The 10955-nt window shown below is 45.2% G+C and overlaps 1 protein-coding gene across 1 annotated transcript in view; it reads right to left on the bottom strand.

Annotated features, from left to right (window-relative positions):
• Positions 1-2046: 2046 nt before the first annotated feature.
• Positions 2047-10955, bottom strand: part of LCMT1 (leucine carboxyl methyltransferase 1) — a 66294-nt gene continuing 57385 nt past the window's right edge. The window contains exons 9-11 of the mRNA XM_004057373.4: positions 9442-9533; positions 5222-5319; positions 2047-2274 (exon numbers count right to left, since the gene is read on the bottom strand). Coding sequence (XP_004057421.1) covers positions 2252-2274; positions 5222-5319; positions 9442-9533 — 213 coding nt within the window. The 3' untranslated portion in view covers positions 2047-2251. The remainder of the gene's footprint in view (positions 2275-5221; positions 5320-9441; positions 9534-10955) is intronic.

Below are 10955 nucleotides of genomic sequence, written 5' to 3'. Positions count from 1 at the left end.
TCTCAATAAAAAAAGTAAACATTGTTTCTGCTAATGCTGTACATATACCAGAGTTCCCCCTTTCCTGTGGTTTTGTTTTCCAAGGTTTCAGTTACCTGAGGTCAGTTGAGGTTCAAAAATAAGTGAGTATAGCTAAGATATTTTCTTTTTTTCCAAGATGGAGTCTTGCTCTGTCATCCAGGCTGGAGTGCAGTGGTGCAATCTCGGTTCACTGCAACCTCTGCCTCTTGGGTTCAAGCAATTCTCCTGCCTTACAGATGCCTGCCACCAAGCCCGGATTTTTTTTTTTTTTTTTGTATTTTTAGTAGAGACAGGGTTTCACCATGTTGGCCAGGCTGGTCTTGAACTCCTGACCTTGTGATCTGCCCATCTCAGCCTCCCAAAGAGCTGGAATTACAGGCGGGGCGGGGGGGGGGGGTGGGTTTCACCATGTTGGCCAGGCTGGTCTCGAACTCCTGACTTCAGGATCCACCTGTCTTGGCCTCCCCAAGTGCTGGGATTACAGGCGTGCACCACTGCACCCGGCCAGTTAAGATATCTTCAAAGACCACATTCACATAACCTTAACATATTGCTATAGTTGTTCTTTTTTAAATTGTTGCTAGTCTTACTGCACCTAATTTATACATTTTATCACAGGTATTTATTGATAGGAACACATCCCATCAACTGGCATGCCACTAGAGGTGCAGGGCCCACACTCTAGGGGACACTGATTTAAGGATTCTGAATGGTAGAAGAGGGGCTGTTACCTCTCCAGCAGAGGAGAGCGCTGGGGACTTCTGCAGTGCCACCCTGCACATGCAGGTTCAGGCTCGCAGCACCAGTCACATAACTTAAGAAGTCCCTGTAGACAAGGTCTACCCATCACTCAGGGAGTTCAGCAGACAGGTATGGGACAAGCCTTATGTTTCTGAAATATGAGGTCATCACTCAGGGGCCCTATGAACCTGTCTCATAACTGCATTGACTTCCAGTTGTGGCTGTAAGTTTAAGCCCCCAACTTGGTGGCTCAAAACACCACAGATCAGTCTGGGCACAGTGGCTCATGCCTGTAATCCCAGCACTTTGGGAGACCAAGACGGGCTGATCACTTGAGGTCAGGAGTTCGTGACCAGCCTGGCCAACATGGTGAAACTCTATCTCTACTAAAAATACAAAAATTAGACAGGCATGATGGTATGCACCTGTAATCCCAGCTACTTGGGAGGCTGAGGCAGAAGAATCACTTGAACCCGGGAGGCAGAGGGTGCAGTGAGCCGAGATCGCGCCACTGCACTCCAAGCCTGGGCAACAGAGCAAGACTCCATCTCAAAAAAAGAAAAAAAAGAAAAAAACCACCACCACAGATGTATTCTCTTACGGCTCTGGAGGTGAGAAATCTGAAATCAATTTCTCTGGGCTAACATCAAGGTGTTGGCGGGCAGTTCCAGCTGGAGGCTGAGGGAGGGTCTGCTGCTATTGCCCTAGGTAGCATCCCCTGGTTGCCCCTGCTTCTTGTCTGGGCCCCTCTTCCTCTGACTCTGACGCCTCATCTGTCCCTCTAATGAGGACCCCGTGATCCTATCAGGCCCACCTGGATAACCCAGGACCACCTCTTCATCTCAAACCCCTAATCCCATTTGCAAAGCCCCTTTGCCACAGAAGGTAACACACACTCACAGGTTCTGGGGATCAGGACATGGACACTTTAGGGGCCATTCTTCAGCCTGCCACCATGACCAAGATGAAGGAGGCAACTGAGCAGGCCAGTGTGGCCAGGGCGGAGACAGGAGCCCGAGAAGAGCACTAGCCTCACATCTGGTGGAGGCCAGGGGTCAGGCAGTGAGGCACAATGTCATGTGCTGCAACAAACAGCATGTGAGGGAGTAGATCCTAAAATGGACTCAAGGTCATGGGCCGGGTGTGACTCACAGGGAGTAAGCCAAGGTCAAAGCAGACTTGGGGTCCTTGGCTTTAGCTAACACAGAGGTGAACCCTGGCCCGCCCAACCCATGGGGCACGGAACGAGCAGCGGCAGCCAGCAGAGGTCCAACCACAGGCGACTGGTGGCAAGTGAGATTTATTTAAACAACGACATGTCAACAGGAACAGGAAGAGGAACATGTGCGACCACTGTAGTGACCGAGGCTTCTCAAGAGTGTGGGATGAGACCTGCGGACGAGGCCCGCCCACTGCTCAGGGAGCTTGCAGGTCTCCTCCAGGAGGGCAAGTGGCTTCGGCTTCTGGCTCGGCATAAGCCTTCGACAGATTAATAAGTTATCTCCTTCAGCCCTGAGGGGAGAGACACACAGACACCATTAGGAGACTCTGGTGGCCAGGAGCAGAGGCCGCTAGAGGACCCCCAGTGACCGGCTCAGGGGCACCAGCCACACTGCTGGCCACTGTAGCACCGCCCTCCTGCTACATCAAATGAGGTTTCGCAAGGAAACAAAAGGTTGGGCAAGACTGTGTTTATGGGTGGTTTTAAAAGGATTAAGAAAGCATTATAACAGTTTATGGACTGTCTGCAGTTAACGCCAAAAATCTACCCTTTATGTGCTGAACTTTGAGCAAAGGCAGATACGGATCTTCCACACACACAGACAAGCACTGATGTCCCAAAGCAGCCACGGGTCAGTGGGGACAAAGTAAATTCCTGACATTAAAATGCTCAATATATTGTTCCTTTGTGAGAACTAGACTTCACTTAAAAGTATTACAAATAACCTACATTTCCAAAAATATGGAAAAATTAATTCAGCCATAGTGACATAATACAATATTATAAAGCCATTACAATTATGCTCATTGAGCATTTTTAATTGCCAGCGGGAAATGCTAATGTTATAACATTAAATTGAAAACACCTGAAATCAAAGTTGCATAAATATAAAAATTCAACTCTTATTATAAAAACAAACAAAACACTATTTAGAAATAGACGGGAAGGGAAAAGTCACAAGAGGTCATCTCTGACTGACAGGCATACAGGTGGATTTTCTTAGTCATACTTTTTAGAAGCTTTTAAGTTTCCTACTAAGAAGTATTTTTTAATATAATTAAGAGGAGGATAACACACAAATACCCCAATAAGTGACTTTTTTTTTTTTCTGGAGACAGAGTCTCGCTCTGTTGCCCAGGCTAGAGTGCAGTGGTGCCATCTCAGCTCACTGCAACTTCTGCCTCCCGGGTTCAAGAGATTCTCCTCCCAAGTAGCTGGGACTACAGGCATGCGCCACCACACCCAGCTAAATTTTGTATTTTTAGTAGAGACGGGATTTCACCATGTTGGCCAGGCTGGTCTCGAACTCCTGACCTCAGGTGATCCGCCTGCCTTAGCTTCCCAAAGTGCTGGGATTACAGGCATGAGCCACTGCGCTCAGTTCACAATAAATGACTTTAAATCCAAAACGAATGTGAAGGCCAGGCACAATGGCTCATGCCTATAATCCCAGCACTTTGGGAGGCCGAGCCAGGCAGATCACTTAAGGTCAGGAGTTCGAGACCAGCCTGGCCAACATGCTGAAACCCCATCTCTACCAAAAATACAGAAATTAGCTGGACATGGTGGTGGACGCCTGTAATCCCAGCTACTCAGGAGGCTGAGGCAGGAGAATCACTTGAACCCAGGAGGCGGAGGTTGCAGTGAGACGAGATCATGCTACTGCACTCCAGCCTGGACAACGAGCAAGACTCCATCTCAAAAAAAAAAAAAAAAGCCAAAAAAAACCCAAAACCAAAACCAAACAAAACAAATGTGAAAGGATTGTGTGGGCTGAGCTGCATAGCTAGGCAAATCTGTGTGGAATGACAAGTCCAAAGGGGCTGATTATCAGTCTCATGTGAACCTGGAATTTTTGCATAGGGAATGGTCCTTGCCTCTGTCAAGTTCTGTTTCGGATCAGCTGCCCGCTTGTGATCGCATGTCATGTGGATTACATCTGCGGGAAGCTTGAAGGGCAGCTATTCCATTGAAGGCTAGAACTGGGATCGAAAGTGGCCTCCATCGGGCTGGAGAGACACTCAAAGCCTAACCACTGGGGGAAGCAAGCCCAGCAGGGCGCAGCTGAAAAGGAGCTGGACCAGGACGAAGGTAACAAGAAACACAGATAGATCCACGCCTGTTCTCCGTGGCCCTACTCGGCCACAGACAGGCATGTGCACCTTAATGAGAAGAGGGAAAATTCAGCCCCTAGCTGCATGGGTTTGTAAGCGAGATGTAATGATCTGTGCGTTTAACATCCAGTGAACCTGGTTGTAAGTGGATGGAAAAGACAAACGCCGGTTACTTTTCTGGAGATTTTTAAACTCTCAAGCTCTTTTACCTTCCAGCTGTGGGAACTCCATAGTACATCTCTCAAGGGTTGTTTTGGGCTACGAGGCTTAAACAGTTCTCTTGGTTTTTGTGCTATAAAAGCACAAAAGATATAACAGCAAGTTCTCTGGATATGCTCACGGATACATGTACATGATCCTCTAGTTCTTTCTGGGCCCAAAGTTCCAAATATATCTTTCATTTTGGGAAGAAGAAAAGTTCCGGCCAGGCACAGTGGCTCATGCCTGTAATCCCAGCACTTTGGGAAGCTGAGGCAAGAGGATTGCTTGAGGCCAGGAATTCTTTATTTATTTTTTGAGACAGGGTTTCACTCTTCTTGCCCGCGCTGGAGTGCAATGGCGCAGTCTCGGCTCACTGCAACCTCCACCTCCCAGGTACAAGTGATTCTCCTGCCTCAGCCTCCCAAGTAGCTGGGATTACAGGCGCCTGCCACCACGCCTGGCTATTTTAATATTTTTTTGTATTTTTAGTAGAGACGGGGTTTCATCATGTTGGCCAGGCTGGTCTCAAACTCCTGACCTCAAGTGATCTGTCCACCTCAGCCTCCCAAAGTGCTGGGATTACAGGCGTGAGACCCCGCGCCCAGCCTACTTGAGGCTAGGAATTCAAGACCAGCCTTAGAGAGACCTCTACAGAAAATTAGCCAGGCTCCTGTAGTCCCAGCTACTCAGGAGGCAGGACGATCGCTTGAGCCCGGGAATTGAAGGCTGCAATGAGCTATGACCACGCCACTGCACTCTAGCCTGGGTGACAGAGCGAGACCCTGTCTCAAAACAAGAAAGAAGGGACAGAGAGAGAAAGAGGGAAAGAGGGAAGACAAAAAAAGGAAAGAGAAAGGGAAAGAATAGGAAAAAGAAAAGTTCACTATTTCCAGGTCAAGGCAAGAAAAGTACAATCACGCACCAAGCTCATTTCCTCCTTTGGTTGCCCAGCAAAGGCAGTAATGCCGCATGAGCTGCTCCAGCAGCTCCATTTCATCCAGGAATTCAAGTGATTCTATCCTGTGGAAAGAATTAAAATAGAACGATGCAAGTGTCTGCATTGAAAATGAAGATCATGGCCCACAGCTACAGATATGAAAAAATGTTTATGATAGATTAAGTGGAAAGAAGGCGGCTATAAAATAGTAATTATGGTGTGGCTCCATTTTAATGTCTTTTCACTGAAAAGAAGAAAAAATACCATAAACAAAGTCAAAACGCAAATGCCAAACTAGAAACATATATTTGCAATTCAAGTGGCAAAGGGTTGAGTTCCTTATTATATAAAGAGCTGTTGAACTTCAGTAAGAAAAACTAGTGGCAACTGGAGGAGACAGGCAGAGTAAATTGAAGCAGATTCATACTGTCAAAACAGGACACTATGCAGCCATTTTTAAAAATGGGGTAGGTCCATACGTATTAATATGCAATAACCTCCAAGACATATATACCATGGAATTTAAAAAGCAAGTTGCGTAATTTAAAAAGCAAGTAATGTGCACATTACACCACTCTCTATGTAAAGAAAAAGTGAGACAAATTTGTCTGTATACGTACAGACTTTTGGAAAATACAGAAGAAACTAGAAATGGTAGTTGTCTCTTAAGAGAGAAGGTAGTAGACCAGCAGTGAGGAGGGTTGTTTTTACTCTATACTACTTTATTTTGGTTTTATAAAAAATTATATGCATGTATGACTTTTCCAAAAAAGCCTTTTAAATGTAAACTTTTAAACATACATACACAGGTTGGGTGAAGTGCCTCATGCCTGTAATCCCAGCACTTTGGGAGGCCATGGTGGGTGGATCTCCTGAGGTCAGGAGTTCGAGACCAGCCTGGCCAACATGATGAAACCCCATCTCTACTAAAAATACAAAAATTAGCCTGGCGTGGTGGTGCCCACCTGTAGTCACAGCTATTTGGGAGGCTGAGGCAGGAGAATTGCTTGAACCTGGGAGGCGGAGGTTGCAGTAAGCAGAGATCACGCCACTGTACTCCAGCCTTGGTGACAGAGCGAGACTCGGTCTCAAAAAAATAAAAATAAATAACTATATACACACACAGAGAAACATGCACAAACATATGGAAATAGCTTTTTAAAAAAGTTTCTGTTTGCCAGGAGCAGTGGCTCACGCCTCTAATGCCAGAGCTTTGGGAGGCCAAGGTGGGAGAATCACTTGAGGCCCGGAGTTTGAGACCAGCCTAGGCAACATAGCAAGACTCCATCTCTATCAAACAAAAAACAAAAAAAAAAAGTTTCTGTCAAAATAGGTACACACTATAGAGGAAAAGTCCGGCATTTTCAAAAAGTATACAGAATAAAGTAAAAAAAGAAAACAGGATCCATATTCCTACTATTCACAATAGCCACTGCTAACATATGAATCCTGCCAGTTGCCCAGGCCTTGTCTGTTATATGTGTGCACGTACGCCCAGGTGTGAACACGTGTGTATCTGTGCATGTTTCTGTATTTGTGAGTTCATTCCCGTCTTGGTATGCAGGCTTCAGGACCAAATCTGAAGTAAGAATGACTACACATAAAGTACTGTGGTTGTTTCCCAAGTCATTCTATCAGGAGACATCCAAAGCAGATCTGATAACAAGTTCTAGAAAAATCCAGTACCATACTGAAGGCTCCAGGATGGTTATTACCAAGTACAGCTATCAGGAGACACTACTAATTATTAAGCTGTTCACTAGAATGAGCGCTCCCAAGGGCAGGAATGTCTTTTGTCCTGTTTTGATCATTGCTGTATCTCTGGTGCTTAGAAAAGTGCCGGGCACACAGCAGACACTCAACTCAGCATTTGTTCAATGAACAGGCTCACCTTAGACTTCCTATTATACTCCACAGTTTCCGGCAAAAGCAGATACAAACTACGTGGCATTCACAGAGCTGGAAAGGCTGTTCGGCCTGGCATAGACAAAGGCCTTCCAATCTCCTTACCCGCCACCCCCGTGAGGGTTACACGCTGCTGTCTACAGAAGGTCCTGGAAACATGAGACAAATGCCTGCCTGGAGGCAAGAGACTTTCCTTGCAGTTAATGCTAGTCAGAGGCTCCTTTCTGGGCACCTAGAAGCAGTGCCAGAGCATCCCCATTTCAGGGGCCAGATCAGGGATGTTCAAAACAGTCGTCTTGACATGTAGCAAATGAAAACCAGCCTGTGGGGAAGGATGCTTCTGGAAGAATCCAGGAAGCACTGACCTGATCACGTGGAGACAGCACTTTCTCAAACCCTCTAGGCTTTCATTGCCAATTATTCATGTACATATTTGGGAAAAACAGTGATATGCCTAAATGTTAATAAGTTATATGGAAAAGCAAAGCCAAAATTCTTCTCATGATCTTGTAAGAGACCAAAGGCTATTGATCTTAGGTCTCCAAAGGCAAGAAGGAAGCATGAATCAGGAAGCACAGAGTGATTACAAAAAAAAGAGCTGAAGTGCGCACTAGCGCTGTACGTTGGTGCACGTTGGTGATGTTCTCTCCAGTGTTGTTTATAACAGGCAAATGAAAACATGATGAATAAACAAGACACTGCAACTAAATGCCCAGCTACAGACATTTTTAATTACTTAAAAATTATCATCAATATACTATATCTGCGTAAATCAATATAAATACTATGTACCTTATTTTTTTTTTTTTGAGACAGAGTTTCGCTCTTGTTGCCCAGGCCAGAGTGCAATGGTGCTACCTCGGCTCGCTGCAACCTCCGCCTCCCAGGTTCAAGCAATTCTCCTGCCTCAGCCTCCCAAGTAACTGGGATTACAGGCGCCTGCCACCATGCCCAGCTAATTTTTTGTATTTTTAGTAGAGACACGGTTTCACCATGTTGGCCAGGCTGGTATCGAACTCCTAACCTCAGGTGATCCACCTGCCTTGGGCTCCCAAAGTGCTGGGATTACAGGTGTGAGCCACCACACCTGGCCCTATGTACCCTTAAATGGGATATGGCAACCCTCAATATTTTGATATGTAAAGGCAAATACAATCTATTGTTTTCAAAAAGGATGGTGGTTTACAGACCAGTATGTGTAGTATGAATCCACAGATTCAAAAAATAGAAATCTATGTATCAATAAATATTTATTTATCTATCTAGGAAAAGAATATTCCCCAATATGTTAAGAACTGCTACCTCCCAGTTGTGACTACAGAACGGACAACTACTTTATACTTCATGCACTTTAGAATGCTTGAGGAACTTTTTAGAACAACAAGCATAGATTTCCTTTATAATGGGGAGAAAAGTCCATTTAAAAACCCGCCAGCCCCTTATACGTCCTTGAACAACGTCGTTTTCCTCCCTCTCCAAAGCAGGGATTATGTAAAATTTCCACTGCCAAGGTTGCTCTGGGAGTTTTCCAGGTGTCATTGCTTGTTTTCACTAAAATAATCAGTTTGGGCATAAGCCCTATCTCAGCTAATAGCTAATGAGTTACTTTCAAGCTGCTATCAGTGTTTAACTTGTTTCAAAATAGGTCTAGTTAGGGTCTTGTTTTTTGGGTTTTTTTTTTTGTTTTTTTTTTTGAGAAGCAGTCTTGCTCTGTCGCAGAGGCTGGATACAATTGCACATCTCAGCTCACTGCAACCTCCGCCTCCTGGATTTAAGTAATTCTCCTGCTTCAGCCTCCCTAGTAGCTGGGATTACAGATGTGTGCCACCACACCCGGCTAATTTTTGTATTTTTATTTATTTTTGGAGACAAGAGTTTTGCTCTTTTGCCCAGGCTGGAGTGAAGCGGCACGATCTCAGCTCACTGCAACCTCTGCCCCCGCCCCAGGTTCAAGCGATTCTCCCGGCTCAGCCTCCCAAGTAGTTGGCATTATAAATGTGCACCACCCTGCCTGGCCAATTTTTGTATTTTTAGTAGAGACAAGGTTTCACCATGTTGGCCAGGCCGGTCTCGAACTCCTGACCTGACCTCAAGTGATCTGCCCGCCTATACCTCCCAAAGTGCTGGGATTACAGGTGTGAGCCACTGTGCCTGGCCTTGTTTTTTATTTGTTTGTTTGTTTTTTGTTTTTTAATGAAATCTCCATATATTGTTCTGTTTTTCTGCATGAAAGAATACAGGCAATCATGCCTTCAGTTCACAATGAATGCCCATCAAGCTGACGCTCCCCAACCCCATACCTGCTCACTTCAGCTCGAGGTAACCTGTTGTACAACTCCATCATGTCGACGGCCGATGCTGTTTCCCACCCATTCGACAGGAGCCGTTCTTTCTAAAATGTGCAACGAAGAGAAATGGAGAACTAGAGAACTACCAGCCACCGGCTTACAAATCTAAGACACTATTTTGTTTTAAAGAGACAAGGTCTCATTCTGTTGCCCAGGCTGAAGTGCAGTGGTGTGATCACAGCTCACTGCAGCCTTGACCCACTGGGCTCAAGCGATCCTCCCCGCTCTGCCGCCCAAGGTGCTGGGATGAGAGGTGTGAGCCAGTGCGCTTGGTACTGAAATGCTCTTAAGCACACCAGACCTCCCCTGAGATGACTCCTTTCTCAAAAGCCCATCCTAGACCCTAATACCTTCTTTTAACTTTCCAACTTTCCATATTGAACAAGCATTGTTATAATGGGGGGAAGTTCACTAAAGTACTTCCAAAGAGAAATAAAGGAAGAACTTTTCTATGAGTGACAGTTTTTTAAAGCACTCTAATTGTTATGTGACAAAAGATATGTAAAAATGAACCTATTTATTTATTTAATTTTTTTTTGAGACGGAGGCTCACTCTGTTGCCCAGGCTGGAGTACAGTAGTTTGATTTCGGCTCACTGCAACCTCCATCTCCCAGGTTCAAGCAAATCTCCTGCCTCAGCGTCCTGAGTAGCTGGGATTACAGGTGTGTGCCACCACACCCGGCTAATTTTTGTATTTTTAGTAGAGATGGGGTTTCACCATGTTGGCCAGGCTAGTCTTGAACTCCTGAACTCAGGTGATCCGCCTGCCTCAGCATCCCAAAGTGCTGGGATTATAGGTGTGAGCCACCGCGCCCGCCCAAAAAAATGAACCTATTTATATGGGGGCAGGGTGGGAGGTGTTATGAGAAAAAATAAATGACTTTTTTAAAGGGAGGGGGCATTAATATAGAGTCAAAGAGGTTTAAGGGACATATCAATCATCTACAAAGTGTGGACAATGTTTAAATCCTGATTCAAACACATCAACTATAAAAAAAAGGTTTTTTAAACAACTGGAGAAACCGAACATGAACTGGGCATTAAATGCTATGAAGGAGTTGTCAACTTGTATGATCTGTGAAACGGTATTATCATCATCCTGGGAGAAGAAAGTCCTTATTGGAAGGTGATTCACATGTGTATTTAGGGGTGAAATCATGTGCTGTCTGGGATTTGCCTGAAAATATTCCAACATCTACAAAAAAATTGTGGGGGAATATAGGAAATACCACTGATAATATAAGAAATATTGAAGTTAGGTGATGGGACGTGTGTGTTTATTTTACCATTCCCTCTACCTTTATGTTTGTTTGAAAATTTGCGTAATACAAAGTCAAAGTAATAGGGTGTAGGAAATGCAAATGTGTATTTTCTACACCAAGATGGTGAAGCAGGACTTGGTCTTCCCAGCATCAGGAACTAGCGGCCCACGTGGAGGCTCAGCAGCCTGTGCTGGCAGGCACTG

This window comes from Gorilla gorilla, chromosome 18, assembly GCF_029281585.2.
Source record: "Gorilla gorilla gorilla isolate KB3781 chromosome 18, NHGRI_mGorGor1-v2.1_pri, whole genome shotgun sequence".
Lineage (NCBI taxonomy): Eukaryota > Metazoa > Chordata > Mammalia > Primates > Hominidae > Gorilla > Gorilla gorilla.
This window is presented reverse-complemented; position numbering and strand designations above follow the sequence as displayed.